Source organism: Doryrhamphus excisus, linkage group LG9, assembly GCF_037039965.1.
Source record: "Doryrhamphus excisus strain RoL-2023G ecotype Guam linkage group LG9, RoL_Dexc_Guam_v1.1, whole genome shotgun sequence".
In the NCBI taxonomy this organism is placed as follows: domain Eukaryota; kingdom Metazoa; phylum Chordata; class Actinopteri; order Syngnathiformes; family Syngnathidae; genus Doryrhamphus; species Doryrhamphus excisus.
This window is the reverse complement of record NC_136365.1, coordinates 9,434,814-9,454,435: the sequence shown is the minus strand read 5'-3', so window position 1 is coordinate 9,454,435 and position 19,622 is coordinate 9,434,814. Positions and strand designations below refer to the sequence as shown.

Genomic DNA, 19,622 nt, shown 5'->3' with positions numbered 1-19,622 from the left:
AAATAAAACCAAGACCCCCCCAAACAGAAATAAAACGTTCAAAGAAGGACTCAGTGGGGAATAGCTGCACCATTCTTGTTGATCACCTCAAAAATTGATTTGGACAGGCTTGGTGCCAATGTTTCCAGGAGGCCAGGTGGTGAAGACGGTACACTCGGTATGGTCCAAAGCATGAGGCTATTCCTCTGGAAGAGGTCCTTTACCAGGCGGGCATTATGAACTGCAAAGTTGTCTTGTTTAAAAACCCAGTCATTACCACACAGACACGGGTATTCCATCATGAGCGATGCTTCCTGCAACATCTCCACATACAGTAACTAGCAGCAGTTTGAAGCCCTTTTCTTTCACCTTTCAATGTCCCATGTATGGTACTCTCTAGCAAACGGTCAGTTTTGTGAAGTTGAAGGAGACAAAGCCTTTTAAGACTTTTTTGGTGGAGACCATCTAATAGTTATTAGACTGCACTCGACTCCAGTAACAAGCTTCATTTGGCCCGAGCATCAGCCCATGTCTTGACGGACTGCCAATGGGATCCTCCGGCTCTGGACCGATGAGATTGTTTTGGGTCTACTATATATTTTTTATCCATAACCCCTCAGGATCTTTGAAGAAGTTTAAAATGACAGTCATACCTCAGCAGCAATGGCGTGCTTCAAGAGGCCTTGCTTATGCAGAAGCTTAAGTGAAGGAAACGCGAAGAATGCAGTTTATTTTAATGGCTTGGCACCATTTTTTTCCTCCTGGACACTTAAACCCTGCTCTCCATGCAGTTTTAACACTGCTACTATCAACTGGTTTTTACATAATTATCTTCCCTATTCTGAATCCTCTCCCTCTCTGTGGACTGTACTCCCCACCAACGACCCTTGGCCTCAACATCTGCTTCAGGAAATGGCTAACATGCCACAGAAAGCAGATGAGAATGTGGGGCTTGGCAAAATTTTACTTTGCCACACCTTCATATGACATAGATACAAGTAGGCCTTATTATTTGTCAGAAATAATATGGCATGGGAGGGATGTTCATTAAAGAGACAGACCCCTTTGGTCACCATGCCACACTTCTTCGTTGTCAAGGAGCCTTGTAGTCTATGCAGTAGCGAAGTGCAGTATGACCCGTTAATTATGATGCACTTTGCCAGGAAATCCATCATCACTACAATTAATTAAGTCAACTGGAAGAGCGAGTAAACTGTCATAAATTTCTCCAAAAATAGTGGAAATAAATGCCATGAGGTCATAGCGTGTAACTGAGCGAGGCATCTTGGTCACAGTCGCAGGCCAAAAAAGTTGTAATTGTATTTTAACGTAACAGGTGTTTACTACTTAGAATAAACATGTACATTTACCCAGAAGCCCCTTACGTTGCGAGCGATGATATACAGTAGAGCTTGGCAGCCAAGGTCGTCATTTGTTATTGTTTATTTGAGTGGAAAGCCTGTGAGAGTGTGTTTACTCTAACAAGTTTTCTGAGTCACAGATATAATGGTGCAGCACATCACCTGCATTTCCTCTCCTCTTTACACCCCACCCCCACTAGACTGGCTTCCTCTGTACTCTGCCAGCAAAGCCACACGTTTACTATTAAAATCTGTCTTATTGCTCAACCTGAAAAACTACACCACAAAGCCAACATAGGTTCTCACTCTGTTGAAATATGAAATATTGTTATGGTGAATGCCCTATTCATTTGTCTCATTTTTTTGTGATTGTGCTGTTTTTTTTGCTTTTATTTTTTTTATACATTAGGTAACAGATTTCTAACTGTTTATATGCATTTTTTCCAGATACATTGGAAAGGCTGATTCCATCACCATTAGTGTTTGGAACCACAAGAAGATACACAAAAAGCAAGGAGCTGGTTTTCTGGGTTGTGTCCGCCTCCTCTCCAACGCCATCAACAGACTCAAGGACACCGGATGTAAGTTCCAGTGTATATTTTTTTTGTCAAGGTTATTGGTGATGAGAAATCAGTCAGTGCAGCATGATGTCTAAATGTAGATTTCAATGGGTACATTAGCCACTGAAATGAGCTAAATATTGACGGTCCTGTTTCTTAACGGCTATGATGTACATACACATATAGATTTATCTTCATCAAAAAGAGATAATACTGACATAATACTGAAAGTGCTACAGACAAGGGAGCTTTGTTCAATAATTCAGCACTTGGAAATGTTGATCCCACATTCATTTATTCCACATTCATAGGCTCGTCAAACAGGAAGCAATTAGTGTGGGATTTTCCAAATGAGATTTGAGCTTTTTAGATGATCACTGCAAGTGCATCATTTTTCATCTGCTAGTAAGGACTGGAAGACATGCATACATGTAAAGCAGATATCCTCAATGTTTTATAATCATTAGACAAATAATCAGTGACTTATGAGCAATTAGTAGTCCCACTCGCGCCTCTGCAAAGACGTTTTGATGGATGGTGATCATGTTTTCCAACTTATCTTGCTCAATGTATGCACCCGTGCTAGTCAGTTTCCTGAAGGTACTTCGGCTGCAGTCTAAAGTTGCAGTGATTGTTTTGTAGAGTGCATTGAGCTGTGTGAAAAAATCTGACTGCAGATTGTGTGACACAGCTTGTGACATCTTGTTGACCTCAGTCAGCCAGTCTGTTGGACGTCGACCTAAATGGTTTCCATTTTCATATGTTGTTTATTGGACATGATTGGGACATAACCTTTTAATGAAAGTCATTGGAAACCTTCCATATTCAATTATCCGGTCTTCTCTGAATGAATGCAATAGATAATTCGCAGACTGGCCACTTTATTGCATAGCCAGCATGCTAAACATTAGATTTAATCAGAGCCACAGGAAACATAAAATATTACAAGACACCAATTTGCACATAAATCATCCTTGTCCAGTGTCCATCAGACACACGAACCACAACCTCATTCTGTGGTCTGACGAAGATGCAGACATACACAAACATAAATAACACATACTAGACATTACTGGAATCTCCATGATTCCTAGAGGTTTTATGTCTAACCATCTCTCACTGTCATCCAAGTCAAACACAAATATGGGCAGAACCGTTTTAGTTTGTGCGCAAACATAGCTTCAGACCACAAAGGGGGATTGTTCTGCATTTTTAGAAATCTATCTGGCACACTGAGCTCCTCCTACTGTTTCATTGCTAGACTCAAACCCTCAACATCCTCCGCCTCACAAACACACATCAGTTTTTTGATCTCTGACTAGGATGCAGCACATTGTATACAAACAAAAATGCAAAGACAGCATGACGTAAACGCACCAAAAAGAAAAAAACAGTTACAACCAAGGAGCCTAAAGTAAAAATAGGAGTGCCAACACCGAACAGAGTGCAGTACGTTATGGAGGAGAAAGTCCGCCATAATGGTGAGCAAGAAGTGGGCGGGGCTAGATGGACAATAGTGTAAAATGTATTCAAAAGCTCTGAGCTGAGTATAAAATAAAGTTATACGCTGTGCTTGGATAAAATGGATACATTTTTATTTACTGAACACAACCAACAATTTTATTGGCTGACTTGGCTCTCAGAGTTTGTAACTAAAGCCAAACAATATTGTTGCTCATACTGTGTAATAAAAAAAGTAAATTCAGCAATACCTTGGTTGCATTATTACCATATTACCATTCCTCTAATCCATTAATGACCATTCCAGTAAAAATATAGATAGACAATATCATCATCACTAATCACCCAGAGAAACAAATGAGCTTAAAGCCACATGTGTGGGAGCATTGTCCCATGTCCTCTTTATTTACAACAACCGGTGTCATCAACATTTTTGTGACACATACTTTTTATGGAACTTGAAAAACGACAAATCTGGTCTTTTGGTCCATCGAGTGGAGTAATTAATTGCTGATTGTACGGAGGACATGTTTACAATGCAGTTGTTCTGGATTCTGCTCACTATCATGGTGGCCAAACCCGTGCAGGGCACACAACTGAAGTCGATGCCGAGTCAGCACTCTTATTTTACCATTCCTTGGTAATGGAAGGATGGTTTTAGGTCAATACGCACTTTTCATGGCCTTTAGGAACTTAATGTTAGAGCGAGAGCTTGTGGTTCAGGTCTATAAATGTACTCTCAGCAGTGGCATCGTATTTAGGAAGAAAATTTATGTCCAGTCTAGACATATATGTTTTAAAAAGCACATGCGCAAACACTTCTTGGAACTAGACATGGCTTTGTTTTAATCTGTGTGGTTTCTTTATGTTTTTATATATCATCGTACATGTAATTTCCATTACAATTGTATACCGTTTGAACAGAGTCTTGAGTCATCCACAAGAGTGTGTCTACAGTCAATTTAGTTATTGAGATATTTATCTAAATGTTTCACACAAATGGGTGTGAATTTCCCGACACGTACTTACTGGACGGTATGCCCAATAATTCTGTATTAAAAGCTTGACACACTAAACCAAGGGTCGACAACTATAATACTATAAAGTGTGTTGACAGGATTGACACTCCTGTCAATTCAAATTGTACAATGAGAGAGTGCTGCATTGTGCTTGGAACAAATATAATATTGATAGACAGATAATTGAAATGTGTACGTATGTCTGCGGAATTAATGTGTGTCATTTCCTTCCTTCATAGATCAGAGACTGGACCTCAATAAGCTGGGCCCCAATGACAATGATACAGTGAGAGGGCAGATAGTCGGTAAAAAAAAAACACACTCACAGATCAAGTTGCCTTTAAGTCTGTAAATGTCTTGCTCAGCCTCCTGTTTTATTCAGTATGTTTGCATCAAGGAAATCCACAGCGGGAGCATCAATAAATTATATTTGTGTCATCTTGTTTGTCCTGGATAGTAAGTCTTCAGTCAAGGGACCGCATTGGTACTGGAGGACCAGTAGTGGACTGCAGCCGCTTGTTTGACAATGACCTACCCGATGGGTCAGTATTATCACCAATGCATGGGACAAAGGTGGCTTTGACTCTGAATTAGATACTAATGCATTTTAGCTTTTCTTGCTTTTTTCATAAAGTCGTCACTCCTTTATGTGACAAATGGAATGGAATGTATTCTTCAAATAGAAGTTCAAACATTGTTATTCTTTTTCGCTTATAATGCATTATTAACGCATTCAATCTCAGCTATTTGTCAAAAGACAACCCATTTTGCACCATACATACAAGGTACCCACTATATAGTGTTCTATGGCTATATACATATGGAAACTACCAAAACAAAGATTAGACACCCATCTTACTTCATCTTACATATTGAACATGCACACAATTTACACTCTGAAATGTTAATGCATTAGTGCAGCGATATCACCTCTTTTTGCCTCTCACGCCAAAAAGAGGGAGATCTGGAGTTCAGGATTATTCAACGTATAAATACTGTATTTTTCCCACCATGGGGCGCACCGCATTATAAGACGCATGGGGGATGTTAAGCGTACATATTGTACGTGTTCCATACTGTTCTCTAATTGGTTACGTAATTGCTGCCATCATACATATTACGTCCCTGTGTCAGCAGGAAGTGGTCCAACAGTCAATCAAGTGGAGCACTTACCAAAGTAGCACAACAACATTTTTACAGATTTTGGAACTCGGTGCACACATAGGACGCACCAGATTATGATGTGCATCGTCGATTTGTGAGAATATTAAAGTGTGGCTAATAGTGCGGAAAATGCAGTGTGTATTTGGTATTGAAGGAAGTAAGGACAGTACATCGTTGAACTAAATGTATGTCTTTTTTATATTAAAACTGCAACAAAAATGTGCTGTTTTTCTATTTGCTTGTAAAACAGATGGGAGGAGAGACGAACAGCCTCTGGAAGAATCCAGTACCTGAACCACATCACACGCACCACACAATGGGAGAGACCCACCAGGTAAACACACGCACGCAAACACACAGCTTGGAGGTGTGTTTGGGCTCTTTTTTTATGTTGGAAAACTGCAATGCCCAGTTTCCCAAAGGACAAACTTGTAATGTCACAGCAAATGCTGAAATTCATGTTTCCTCTCAATGAACCATAGCTCCCCAATTGCCAGCAGCACTAATATAGACCTTGAACCTGACACTACCAACCGCATGCTTAAGGGAAAGCTGCACTATTTTGAATTTTCCCATCATCTACAGTCCTTATGAGACATGAACACCATCTTTTCTATGTGTTCTAAATATATAAAAACATCGAAAAGGACACACGTATGAGTACACATAATGGGAAGCACCTATTCCGCTTATAGGAAGGAAGCTCCCCTAATGCTTATATGGCAAAATACTGTAAGTACTACATGTTATGTGCCTGTTACTACATGGTCACAGCATGTATATAAAATGTGGATGCTCCGATTAGGATTAGATTATCTAGGACTGAAATCGACACACTGATAACACGGATTAATTATACATTTTTGTAATTATTATTGTATTTATTCTATTATCTTGTAACTTACTTGTGTTTCCAGCTACATATTTAGACAATTAGGGCCGTTGAGTCATTTTTAGTGGATAGTAAATCTATTCAAGCTGTACAGTGACTACTCTAGAGTACATCCAAGTTTCATTTTCTAGCATTGTCCCTTCAGAAGATACACTGTATTAAAATGGTTGCTTAAATGTGCAGATGTACCTTTTTGAGCTACTGTATGAGCGTAATGACAGGGATAGAAATATGGTCATGAGACAACAATGGACACTTTTAATGGTCAATGTGACCAGCAAGAGTACGGTGTTTATTTTACTGGCTTGCACTTACCCTTTTGTGTCAGTAATGAGTGAACTTCCTTTAGCCCGGCCCAACCCTACCGTAACACACATGCATACACACAAAACATAGACACACACACACACACATCAATACGCAAATAAGTTAGCCAGCCAGTGGGAGAACAAGGTTTTACTTGGCACCTTTTCCTGCCGGAACGACTGTCGCCTTCCTTCTTGACCCATATCAGTGGAGCCGTCAGGGATTGAGCAAACAAAGTACCCAATTCAGCGACAGGACACTTTCGTGGCACCCCGAGTAAGTACATGGTTGTAAATGAAGAAGAAATGGTGAATATCATTTTTTCACAAAGAAGATCCAGTGAGTGAAATTGAGGGCAGGACTTTGAGGGGAAGACAATTAGTAGTAATTGGATTTGATTTTGTATTTCCAACCTTGTTATTTTTGTTGAGCAGATAAAAAGCCGGTCAGCTTTACTCTTACTTATTGGTGGTAATGTCAAGCAATTGGCCAAATTTGCTTGAAAAGAAGACATGTGTAATAGTGAGTGGGGAGGCGGAAGAGGAAATGGGACAGAGGGGGGGAGACTGGGGTGGAGGTGGGTTGACAGACAGGGGTCTGAGGTTTCAGATAACCACGGCGTCAGTTACTGCAAGCAGCCAGACAGTGGTCAGAAATGTTACACACACAAGTGTCAGCTACCCCAGCCGGTCTGTGTTTGTGTTTGTGTTATCAGATATCTGCTGTCGACATCCTGTCCTTAAGTAGCACACAAACACGCTCAGGATTCAATGTTGTGAGAGTGTTCTGTTTGCCTGTATGGAATTCATACAAGCACACACATATGGCTTAAATCTTTGTGACCATAAAGCGTGCTTCTTTGGAGGGCCTGTGATGCAAGGAAGGTAATTACACACTGCTTGTGTTTGTCTAGACCCCAGAAAAAGACACCTGCATCATTACACACATCTTTGCTCAATTTCTGTCAGTACAGTCACATACAATTAAAAACAAAAAAAAACGTACATTTCACCAAATACAGTTTTTGCAAACGTATTTATAGCAAAGCTCTTCTGTAGTTTTTTGTGTCTGTTACAAAAATAGAACTGAAAGCAGAAGCAGTCATAATTTTGTTGCTCTCTTCCAGGCCGGCATCAGAGTACTCCAGCCCATCCGGGCGGCCACTGAGTTGCGTGGTGGACGAGAACACACCGGTGATGACACCCATTAATGGGGCGGAGGCCTGCGGCCCCCCGGGTGAACAGCGGATCCAGGAGAGACGGGTGCGATCGCAACGGCACCGCAACTACATGAGTCGGACACACCTGCACACCCCTCCCGATCTCCCTGAGGGTTATGGTGAGAGACAAGACTTACATTGTAAAGGAAAAGCCAGGTTATGTTTTACAAAGCTTTGATGGTGCAGTCAAGACAGTCGTTAAGTAAGCTCACTCAAAGCAACATAACACGTAGCAAACTAACGTTACACATTGCATTTTAACAGCAACAACGTACTAGGCTAGCTGATTTGCTGAGGAAAAACAGAATATTCAAACTTACAGCTCCCATGTTTGTAGCCGATTGACAGATAGTTGGCAGAGCTCCAGGCCTTATTTTGATATGTGTAGCAAAGTTGAAGTATTTTATTGTATTTATTTATTTTGCAAAGCTGTCCTACATGAAGTGGTGTGGGCGTACACACAGGGTGTTTTTTTTCCTTACATTATTAAAAAGTAAATTATGCATAGTGGGGGACATTTGTGTTTCTAATAATGAAATAAACACTTTGTCAAAGTAATTCCAAACCAATGAATATAATGTACAATGTTAAACTCGTGTCACGCAGTCAGCCATCCCAGTAGTTACTTATTTGGGAAAAAATAGTTCAAGATTACTAACATCTGAATTTGTTGTTTTAATACTCAGAATCAACCAAAAAAGCCTAGCCTCCTAGACATATAGGCCTCATAGAGAGTCATTCCTTTAAACACGATGCCTGCATGCTAACAATTTAGAGTTGTTGCTGCTGGATATGTGCCCCCCTTTTGAAATGCCCTGCTGTGTGTGTGACGCTGACCGAGGTTGGACAAACTGAGTCACTGATGCTCAGCAGCTAGTTGCTGTGCTTTCTTCTTAGTGTGAACCCTCTGAACCACAGAGACAGGAAAAAGAACAAGCCGAATAGGGGTGAAAAGGAGTTCTGGCGTTTGGCAGTTGGGGTGAGAGATCATAAGAGACGCTTTAATTTACAGTATATGTAGCAGGTATTTAGCCAGTATTTAAGCTTTCAATCTCCATTCATTCATCTCATGGAAGAACAGAAGCTTCAAAAAGACGGGGGAAATAACATATGGAAACCAACTTCTCTAAGTTTCCTCCTGGTGTCTTTGGCTCACTTCTGTGTATATGGTACTTTCTTATATTAGCATGAATGTCAGCCCGGCACTGAGGTGATTGATGGGGGTGAATGAAATACAAACACTATCCCTGATTTGAAAACACGATGCAATAAGCTGCTCTGTTGTGACATAGGCCTCAAACATTCTGACACATCTTAAGACACGCTTTGGTCAGCTGTGATTCCTACGAATTTCTCATCTCATGAATTATAAACAGACCTCTCCTCTCCCAAAGTACACCAAGTGACTCATGTTTGCTTCAACCTGGGCCACATAATTGCAGCTTTAAAAACATCAACATTGCTCCAATGCCATTTTCAATTTCATTTCTTTCAATCTTTTTCTGTCTTTTCTCAGAGCAAAGAACAACTCAGCAGGGCCAGGTGTACTTCTTGCATACTCAGACGGGAGTCAGCACCTGGCATGATCCTCGCGTCCCCAGGTATCTGTTGTGATTTGTACTTTTACTTTCTTTGATCTGGGGGCTGATTAAATGCACATTAGCGTCTAAATGATGAACACATTGACTAAAATGGATCTCACTCACTTGATCAGACGACCGAATCTGTTATTTGGCTGGACAAGGACATATTTTATCATAAAGCAAGACCCACTGCCTGCAACGAGATCTGCACTCACAGCTCATACTTGTTATTTCAGGTTGTCGACTACATTGCTGAGCATTTGCCTGTGCAGTGTGCAAAGCACCAAATTTTTATAAGTAAACTCCGACTTTGTTCATTTTGGACTGTGGTTGCTTAAAATGACCTAGTATGTTGATGGGTGCAGCGAGGCATGTGCTGTTCATCCCTGACTAATGCGTCCTGCCTCAATACAAGGCCAGAGCGTGCGCACATGCACACAGGAGAACAAGTCCTACTTGGTGTCGCCCCACATTATGGCTTTGGTTTCCTCTGATAACAAAGTGGGCGTACAAGAGTGAAGAGGACTTAAGAAATTGGAGCAAGTATTTTGCCAGAGGGATACAGAGTCTGTTAAAGGCGAAGGTCCTGGAAGCTGAAAAGCTTCTGTTTAATAATTATAATCCAGCTCAAGGTAAATGTTAATGCCAATTCTGACATTATAAATAAAATTCATTCATATCATTGTCACTGATGTTTTCTAATGGTTATCCAGGGACCTGAGCAACGTGAACTGTGAGGAGCTTGGCCCTCTGCCGCCAGGATGGGAGATTAGAAACACTGCAACCGGCCGTGTCTACTTCGTGGACCACAACAATCGAACAACTCAGTTCACGGACCCAAGACTGTCTGCGAACCTCCATCTGGTTCTCAAGTAAGCGAAGGAGTCATTAGCCTCCTTTCACTGAGCCTGGAATGCAGTGCCGCTCATAGTATTCATTGTCTTGGGTTTTTATTTCTATATCTGTTCATTTCACAAGTTTTATGCTTTCAATCAATGTTTAAAATTAACCACAAATATATTACTGATGTAATTAATTTAGTGTATTCACCCCTGTGAGGATAAGCGGTAGAAAATGAATTAATGAATAACATTTACATATGAGACAAATTTGGCATCACAGAACTGACCCCCCCCCCCATAATAATGATAGCACCACCCATCTGTTTGCCATCCTCCATGAACCATGAAGTAGCCATGACACATAAATATGAACACATTTTCCAGTATTGTTAACAGATGAAATTGTAACTCTTAAAACTCTTACATACTCCTCTTCTTCGTTTGTCCTGTCTCACTATCCCGTATTTTAATGTTCAATGTTCATTCACCTTCTCTTTTATGACCCCCTTTCCTTTCTTTCCCCTCCTGCTCCCGCTTACTTCCTTTCTCCCTTTCCCCCCCCTTTACTCCTGCTTTTCTCCAGCAGCCCGAGTCCAAATGGATCCCGTGTGGCCACAGACAGCCAAAACACTAACCTCAGGTAACACACACAGAAATCTTTGCGCAGCCTGCATAATTGCCTCCAGACAGCACACACACACACACATACAGTGCATATGCAAGGCTGACATACCTGTAGAACTTTGCAGTTGACATCTGCAGGCGACAGATGTTTTCATACCGTCCTCCTATCCACATAGGAGTACATTCTTACACACTCTGGCTGGCGTGCTGTATCCATCATCTATCAGCCCACTCAGGCAAATTATATTAAATGTGTTGGCGTAACAGTTGCAGATACAAATGGACAAAGAACGGAAAATTGCACGAACCTCAACTTGAATTCTCTGGGTTTTTTTAATGCGCGCCAAGTGCATGCAGGAGATTTTGCTTTTTTAAATTATTATTAAAAAAGGCTCTTTGAGAAATAATAGAAACTAGCATGAGAAACATGTTTGAGAAATCAGCATCTAGCCATTTGCTCAAATAGTATCTGTGTGTGTGTGGGAAGTAAGGCAGGTCTCAGCTATTTTGTGTGGCCTGCGTCATGAGTTTTGACTCTGACACAGAGATCCTGCAAAATCGGGCCATCAGAGGCAAGAGAAGTGAGTCTGGGGGATTAAACTTTACATTCTGATCCCAACATTAGGAGATTGTGTTCACACAGTACCGTTATGATAGTAGTACCTCAGAAGGTGGGAAATTGCATGGTTGGGTTAGAAAAAGACAGCTTTTTGAGGAAGCGTGACAGGGGACTGTGGCCAGACTTTACTGTCATTGTAAATAAATACGAAAAAATTTAAATGAAAAAAAATCTATAAATAAAAAAAATAATAATAATTAAACATGTAGCACCTAAAATAGTCCCAATTTATTGCACAAACTTTATGTTTTTAGTGCATTATTGAGTTTGGTGATGGCTTGAAGATTAATAGTCTGGTGATGCATTTCATGCTTTGCTCCCAGAGGGGAGAAGGTCGGATAGGTAGTCGGTGGAGTAGTGTCCTTCGATGTCTTGATTTTTTTGAGACAACAGGAGGTGAATATTGCTTCAAGTCTAGGTAGGTTTTGTTGGTTATTTTTTCAGGAGCTTTTATTACCCTCTACACAGCCTTTTTGTCTGCTGAAGAGCTGCTGCCATACCAAGCCAGGAGGCTTAGCTAGAAGACTGGTAGAAAGACAACACTAGATGTTGTGACAGATTATATTTCCAATACTGCTGTGCCTTCTTACCTTTTTCCCCAAGTGAGAGCCTCTGAAATATGTGTGCCCAGAAACTTAAATGTTGGCACCCTCTCCACACGTTCCCCCATTATCTCCAGTGGCGGATGGCAATTCTTTTTCCTCCTGAAGTTGATGATGATCCCCTTTGTCTTTCTGGTGTTGAAGGTCAAGTTTTTTTTTACTTTACACCACTCTGCCAGCATTTTAGATCTTCTCACTGTATGCCATCTCATCTCCATCACTGATCAGGCTCACTGTTATGTAATCTGCAAATTTAACATTAGGGATGTACAGTAGGGGTGTCGTGAGTTTGGAAGAAAGCTGTATTGTGAGAAAAGGGCAGCCAGAAGCCAATCAGACTGCGAACGGTGTATTTGGTTTTCTGGCTACCCCAAGCTGCATTGCATTGCATCTTCTAGTCAGGAAATGTTGTGGCATCATTTGCCATTTCTGTCTTCGAAGTGTGTGTTTACCAGGTGGAACAGTCTAACGTGCACATCAGCAGCAGGTCTGATAGTGGTGTACTGTAAATGTTCCATGTACATTTCATGTTTTTTTTTTTTTACAGCCGCCAGTCTGCAGACGTCTTTAAACAGTGCTTTTTTTACTTTACAGTTTCATCTCCATCGTTATTTCTCGGCTCTCACCTCCCCCTCTCTGTCATCTCTTCTGTCCTCAATCTCTCTGCCGCTCCCTGCCCTCTTACACTGCTCCAAAAACTGTTAAAGTTATAAGCCTCTCCGCTGGCTCACTGTCAGGACATCTGTCTTCTATCACAGAGATTTGGGAATATTTCATTCAGCGTTCAGTATAGGTCTTTCACACGTATACACAGAACTTCGACCCATTTTTGTGCACCGTTAATGCATGCTACCTTGCTAATGCTAAACGAGACATACAGTAGAGTGCACAGCCACTCGCATCATCTTCAAAGTGGATCATGCTCTGCTGTCACAGTACAGTTGGGAGTTCAGGTTACTCTCAATGAACCACAGCTCCCCAGTGCCGGTAGCACTCAAGACGCCCAGACCATGACACCACCACCACCACCACCATGCAATACAATAGCAACAATAGCAATAGCATTTTATGTTTAATATGCAACAACAATGCACAGAATTGATAAATTGTACTTTTGACACGTCCGTATCCAAGGATTGTGAATGCGACATAGGCCTGATTCGAACGTGTCTGGCAGCAGTAATAGCGTCCCCCTCAGACACTTGTCAGACAGTCAGACAAGGCCGCATTGCTGTGGTCTACCTCACTGTCTCTTTCATAGTTTGCTTCCTCCCCTGCTTGCACCAGCACATATTGTACATCTGAGCGGTTGTGTCACAGTTTGATGAAGGTATTTTTAGTGGCTGCTGGATTAGGATATCGTGAACAGCAGCAGCAGGCATTTGTTATTAAATATTTTTGCATTGTTGCTTTTTGAGAAGTAGGCCTATGGGTGAAGTTTTCTCTCCTCTGTTTGAATACACCCAGCCATATATACATTTAAATGACTGGGTTTTGAGGAGAAAAAAAGAACGTGCAGTAAATACACTGCTGACAAAATTGCTTAATGATTAATGATACATACAGTGATGCGAACAACTGATTTATTTAGTAGAATCCTAAAAGATGTGCAATTGATAGAATGTTGAGGAATTCCGTGTGCAGCTTTCTGTGGAGTCTGCAGCAGTGGTGTCTCTTTCAAAGCAGTAGCACCAGCTGATACCCTCAGCAGATGGATGCATAAAGGCCCCTTTGACTTTCGGCTCTGAGTGGGGTGGGGTGGTGGCGACCGGTGCGGCTTTATTAACACCGCTGCACCCACTCAACACTTACTACTCTCCAGTAGAACCACACGCCACGGAAAAGATTAATGCATATACAAGTATCAAAAATAATATCCTCTGGCTCGTGAAATGAATTTATACTCTCTTTCCACTCAGCATATTTCATCCAGAGCTTGTTGTACTGGCATTTTCTGTATCTCGTGTGGAACTAGAGCCGATTTAACTATGTCAAAAAGTAGTATGTAGTCATAAAAAATTGACTATGTGGCTTCCAAAGAAATAAGTGTGTTCAGTTGTATGTTCTCCTGGCCTCCAAGTCAAGCAGCACATTCCATTTTGTTGAAAGGCTATCTTTTCTTTTCCTCCTCTTTCCTAAAGTGGTTTTCAGGATTGCTCTGCTGCCGTCTTATCCTGTCTTGACATGCTAGAAGCCCTGGCGCTTGCCAAAAAAATAAATAACGGTGGACTTGATTATACTGGGGTAGACCCATGAAACACAGCACCCGTTTAGTTTGGAGGCCTTTTTCAAGCTACTGAACCAGAGTGCTCAAGTGGACAAGAGGTGTTGGAATAGGTGGGTGGTTATATACTGCTACCTTAGAGAAGGCCTCATTTTTCCTTGAAGTAGCCATAGTGGACAGGTGCCTTTTGTTTGACCAACCTCCCACTCTCTCTCAGTCGAGGACAGTATGCTTCTTGTGAGGACGCTTTCTGCTGGCTCAGCATCTCCTCACTGGAGAATGTGGGCTGTTGTCCTGTTGAAGGGAAAGATGGATTATGTTTTTATGAGGGCCACCCAGGCATCCCACCACCAACACCACAGTGAGGGCTTGAGGGCGCCTCAGCTAGCTGCGCTGGCCGTGCAAAAAGAAAAAAAAATGAACCCAGGGCAAGAGCGTTAAATGAACACAACCACATTGGTGGTAGCATTGAAACAAGTGTCTGTTGTGACAAAAGCTAAGTTCACAGAAATGTCTGTGGAAGTTATGTGGTTGGGTCATGGAAGTTCCACTTGTGGTTGGTGGTGGGTAGGGGGCACTTTTTTATGCAACAGACAGGAAAAGGGATAGACAGCTGGAGTAGTAATTAAGTCCATCATAGCTTGCCTTACCTTGTTTGTCCTCGTCAGGCTATATACTGTAATGCAATGGAACCTCTGAGGCCACACGACCTTGCAGACCGCCAATTAGTTTGTATTTAGAATCCATATCACATACATGTTGGAAAAAAATATGACTGATTTATTCCTCATGTTGTCTCTCTAGCCATCCAGCTCAGTTGAAGGGCCAGGGAGGTCCTGGTGTGCCCCAGCAGGCTCTGTCCCCAGCCCAGTTGCCAGAGGAGGCAGAGTGCCTGACAGTGCCCAGGTACAAGAGAGACCTGGTGCAGAAGCTGAAGATTCTACGTCAGGAGCTGTCTCAGCAGCAGCCTCAGGCGGGCCACTGCCGGATCGAGGTGTGCCGGGAGGAGATATTTGAGGTAAGAACAAATGTAACATCTGAATGAGAACATTTCCTTCTCACAGGAAGTAAGGGCCTACTTGATCGTGTCAATATTTCTCCATCCTTTGTGTTCAAGTATCAAAAACAAAGGCGTCTGCCGTCTTAGTGCAGTTTGTCTGACTCCGTGGATTATTTCAAGTTGTTCTCATTTTTTTTTCTGCAAAGTGACAGCTGTGATGCGAGAGATCAATGTAGTAGCAGGTGAGAGAGCGTGCTGTGACTTTTGGGTCATTTTTAGCATTTGTATAGTATTTCTATTATGAATTGTGTCTGTTAAAATGAAGAAGTTGCATCGGGTTCCTGTCATTCTGTGACTGGGCTGCATTGCACGTTCATGTGCGTGTGCATTCAATCGTGCCACGTACCAGTGCCCTCACACAAATCAAATATGATGGACCTCAGGTGTAAAATTGATCAATTGACTGAGTACGACAGGCCTAGTGTACATTCTAAGTAGTGGGGGTTGTAGCAGTGGCGTGTACTAAAAGCACCTTTATACTGTCTAAATCCCAACATCATAGCTAGATTTTGGCCAACATGCTTCCAATAATAACTAATAAACACGTCTAAAAACCTCAGGTAGGGTTTAACAAGAAGATACTGATGTTTGGGTTGGTCACCTGTTCAGACACAGTCTCAAGTTCTTGTTTTTTAATGCACAAGATTAGACACATGCAATCCAGAAAATGATATGTAAATGTCACAATAAATGGGCTAATAAATTGACAGTAAAAGCACAAATACGGCGGATTTCAGAAAATAACAGATGGAATGGTACTGCACTCTACAAGAAGCAATGACATCTGTAAAATTAAATAATTAAAAAAAATCCAAAAATTAACTATAATGATGAAAATGGTAATATTAATGATGATTATAATGATGGTAATAATGATAAAGATTATAACAATAATGATAATAACAATAATAATATTACAATGATAATAATAACAGTGGAAAACAAGACAGTGGCATGAACATGATTATATCTTGCAAAAAGGGGTAGGCATTTATAAGCTTTTGCTTCGGCCTACTCCTTTTGGGCTTGTGATCAGATAGCTGAATACAGATGTAAATAATGGAGAGTTGTATTTTGATTGGTGTGGGAGATGGACTGTGGTGTTTCGTGTATTTGCCCAAATAAATACAAATATAATATATAATATACAATACTCAGGGAACTCTGAGACATGAAAGTGTTGAAAAATAGTATAATCCTGGACCTTTAATTCAATTTTTCCTCTAAAAACTGACAATTTATTTATTACACCCATTCCTATCACAAGCTGTCATTCATCAAAAGCACACGTGCATATGCATATGAAATGTATTATCTGCCCCTCAAAGGATGAGGTCAAAACATCCAGCAAACAATGGAATGCAGTCAGGATTGTTGCAGTTTACTGGCAATTACTTTCACCGTGTTTACGATGTGCTACAGAAAAGTGCCCACGGCAGCGCAGTACCAATACACCACTTTATGATTTCCAGGGAAAAGCCGATCAAAAAGGCCCTCACCAACCTCAAAGAAAGTCGTTCTGTTCCTTTTTCCTTCTCCCAATCCTTTGTTCGACCCGGGCTAGGCATTCTTTTCAGATGATTTCAGCAGCTAAAAAGCTGGGATGGGGAGGGAGGAGAAGGCAACAGCGGTGAACATTCGGTGCCAGACCCTAACTTCACAGCTTCGAGTTGAGCAATGAAAAATATGACTTCATCCCCATTGAGCTTGACAGATGTAGAAGTGTGAAACAGATCCACACTGTCTGGACCTGCTCTGGGACACATACTCACTCAGCTCTGCTTGTGACGGATTTATATTGACCTATGGACATCTTGTAGAGCATATTACATTTGTACAAATCACTATGATGCATGTGGTTGAGGTGCGGTGTTTTCATTAACGTGAGCTGGCGGTTTACACAACGCTCTGCTGCTACGTTACACAACGACGTCAGCCGTTTCTTCACTTTTCACAGAGTTTCACAGTAAATGTTGTTCAAATCCACAGAGCTCTGTCATGTGTTGTCACTGTGGGCAGAGATGTTTACTGAGACACGGCCTCCCCAGAGATGTCCACTCTTATGTAATGTTAAAAGGAAATAGTTTGTAGCGTAAGGGAGAAAATGGCAGTGACATTTAGTACAGTGCTTAGTAGTAGTAATAGTATTACTGTATTGTATTTAGCTATAATGATTGCCAGGCTGCTGAAGGCAGACCTCCACTGAGACTTTTAACACCCATCAAATTTTGTTGACATTTTGGCTTTCAAGATCTTTCCTAAGCACACAAATAACAAGCAACTTGATGAGATTTGACAGTGGTATAAACAAATGAAAATGTTAAATTGTACTTTCCATGTCACATTCATATTGGTGCCCAAGGTGCAATCTGGATCCAATTCAGATCAAACGTGATTAGACATTTCAGTTGCTGGCAGAATATTTGATCAAATATTTAAATGTATAATAATCCCTGTCTAAGTGGGTGTGTGATGCTTTGTTTAAAAAAAAAAAAAAAAAGGTGCATTGAGGATCCATTTTCAGTGGGCTGCTGCGTCTGGTGATGACCTGTTGTCCATGAATGCACTTTGTGCGCTTGCTATGCCACCACGAGGTACTACATGCCATGTGACTGGGCAACTTGGTCAAGCTTGAGTGAGAGGGCAAGGACATTGAGGGTGGATTTAACTTGATGTCCATTTGATACACAAAGACAAATATTTCCTGTTTTTCTATAGAAGAGTGACTGGGAGGCATTTCATACCCAATTCGATCTTTTGACCCAGACAAAGGGGTGGTCTGTTATTATTAAACTTATCTACTAAATGCTCTACTTCATCTCCCTCTGTGACATATGTACTGAAAATACTCTTTGTTTAACAATTTTTGAATTTGCAGGTAAAAACCTGTTTGGTCACATTGTGTTATTTTGCACTACCTCAAATTAACACTACAAGGAGACCTATTATGCTCATTTTTTGACCCTTGTGGTCTCCTATAACCCACACAATTTTTTTTTTAGATTTGCAGAATCTGCACCTATTCCAACTGTATTTCCTTTTGTATGTGCTTCCTGCCCACTCCGCTGTGTTTGGTGTGGCATCGTAGGCATCCAGTTGTTGTTTTTTTTCCCCCTCCCCTCTCCTAGTGTTGTCCCCCCCCCTTCATCGGCCAATCATCCCGTCCTGTCACCCCTTGTCTCACTGCATAGTATGTTGTATATGTATGGACGGATGATTGCACAATTTCGCTTGTACTCCTGTATAAGTGACAAGAATAAAGGGCTTACTACTACTTACTACTTGGTCACACGCCCAAAGGGCTTCCTAACTATGAACCATATAAGGAAGTCCGCCCCTCTGTGACATCACAAAGGGCCAGTTTCACCACGCCTTTTGAAACCGAGCATTTTGAGCCATCCCAAACTTCTTTCAGGGCTCACTTCTACTTCCACTTTGGCATCAGTTAACACGAGAATACAACATCCGAACTACATTTATGGGTCAGAAAAGGGAGAAAAGCATAATGGGTCCCTTTTTAAAGGGACTGTTTGCAATTGGCTCAGAATTACAGCAAAGTATCCAAGGAGCCATGTAACCAGTGCAAATAGTCCCTTTATATTTTAAATATTAAAATAAAAACATGTAATTGATTAAATAAAATATGAAATTTAATAAGATTGTGTTCTCAAAATTCCACAGTTTGGGTTGCCGCTTCTCATTCAGGGGCGACAGTGGGTCCAAACTACAGATCTCGGGCTCATACTGTCAAAGTTAATGCACTGCATAAAATTAATTATCTGTATTTGTTCAACCACAGGAGTCATACCGACAGGTGATGAAAATGCGACCAAAGGATTTGTGGAAAAGACTGATGATCAAATTCAGAGGAGAGGAGGGTCTAGACTACGGCGGCGTGGCAAGGTAATGTGACCTAGTTGTACGCCCATCTAGTCATCTTACAGTCAACCCAATTATATTTTATTTCTGTGTTTTAGGGAGTGGTTATACTTGTTGTCCCATGAGATGCTGAACCCCTACTATGGCTTGTTCCAGTACTCCAGAGATGACATCTACACTCTACAGATTAACCCCGACTCTGCTGTCAACCCTGTACGAACGATTTAG

The 19,622-nt window shown here is 41.3% G+C and overlaps 1 protein-coding gene across 2 annotated transcripts in view; it reads left to right on the top strand.

Annotated features, from left to right (window-relative positions):
• Nucleotides 1–19,622, top strand: part of LOC131120177 (E3 ubiquitin-protein ligase SMURF2-like) — a 39,631-nt gene that overhangs the window by 16,444 nt on the left and 3,565 nt on the right. Inside the window, exons 4-14 of one of the 2 annotated variants that reach the window (XM_058065207.2) lie at nt 1,788–1,921; nt 4,620–4,685; nt 4,838–4,922; nt 5,795–5,878; nt 7,869–8,080; nt 9,478–9,562; nt 10,258–10,416; nt 10,973–11,026; nt 15,260–15,473; nt 19,315–19,418; nt 19,493–19,607. In XM_058065207.2, the coding sequence (XP_057921190.1) occupies nt 1,788–1,921; nt 4,620–4,685; nt 4,838–4,922; nt 5,795–5,878; nt 7,869–8,080; nt 9,478–9,562; nt 10,258–10,416; nt 10,973–11,026; nt 15,260–15,473; nt 19,315–19,418; nt 19,493–19,607 (1,312 nt within the window). Of the gene's footprint in view, nt 1–1,787; nt 1,922–4,619; nt 4,686–4,837; nt 4,923–5,794; nt 5,879–7,868; nt 8,081–9,477; nt 9,563–10,257; nt 10,417–10,969; nt 11,027–15,259; nt 15,474–19,314; nt 19,419–19,492; nt 19,608–19,622 lie in introns of both variants that reach the window. The other variant, XM_058065206.2, reaches the window with a different exon arrangement.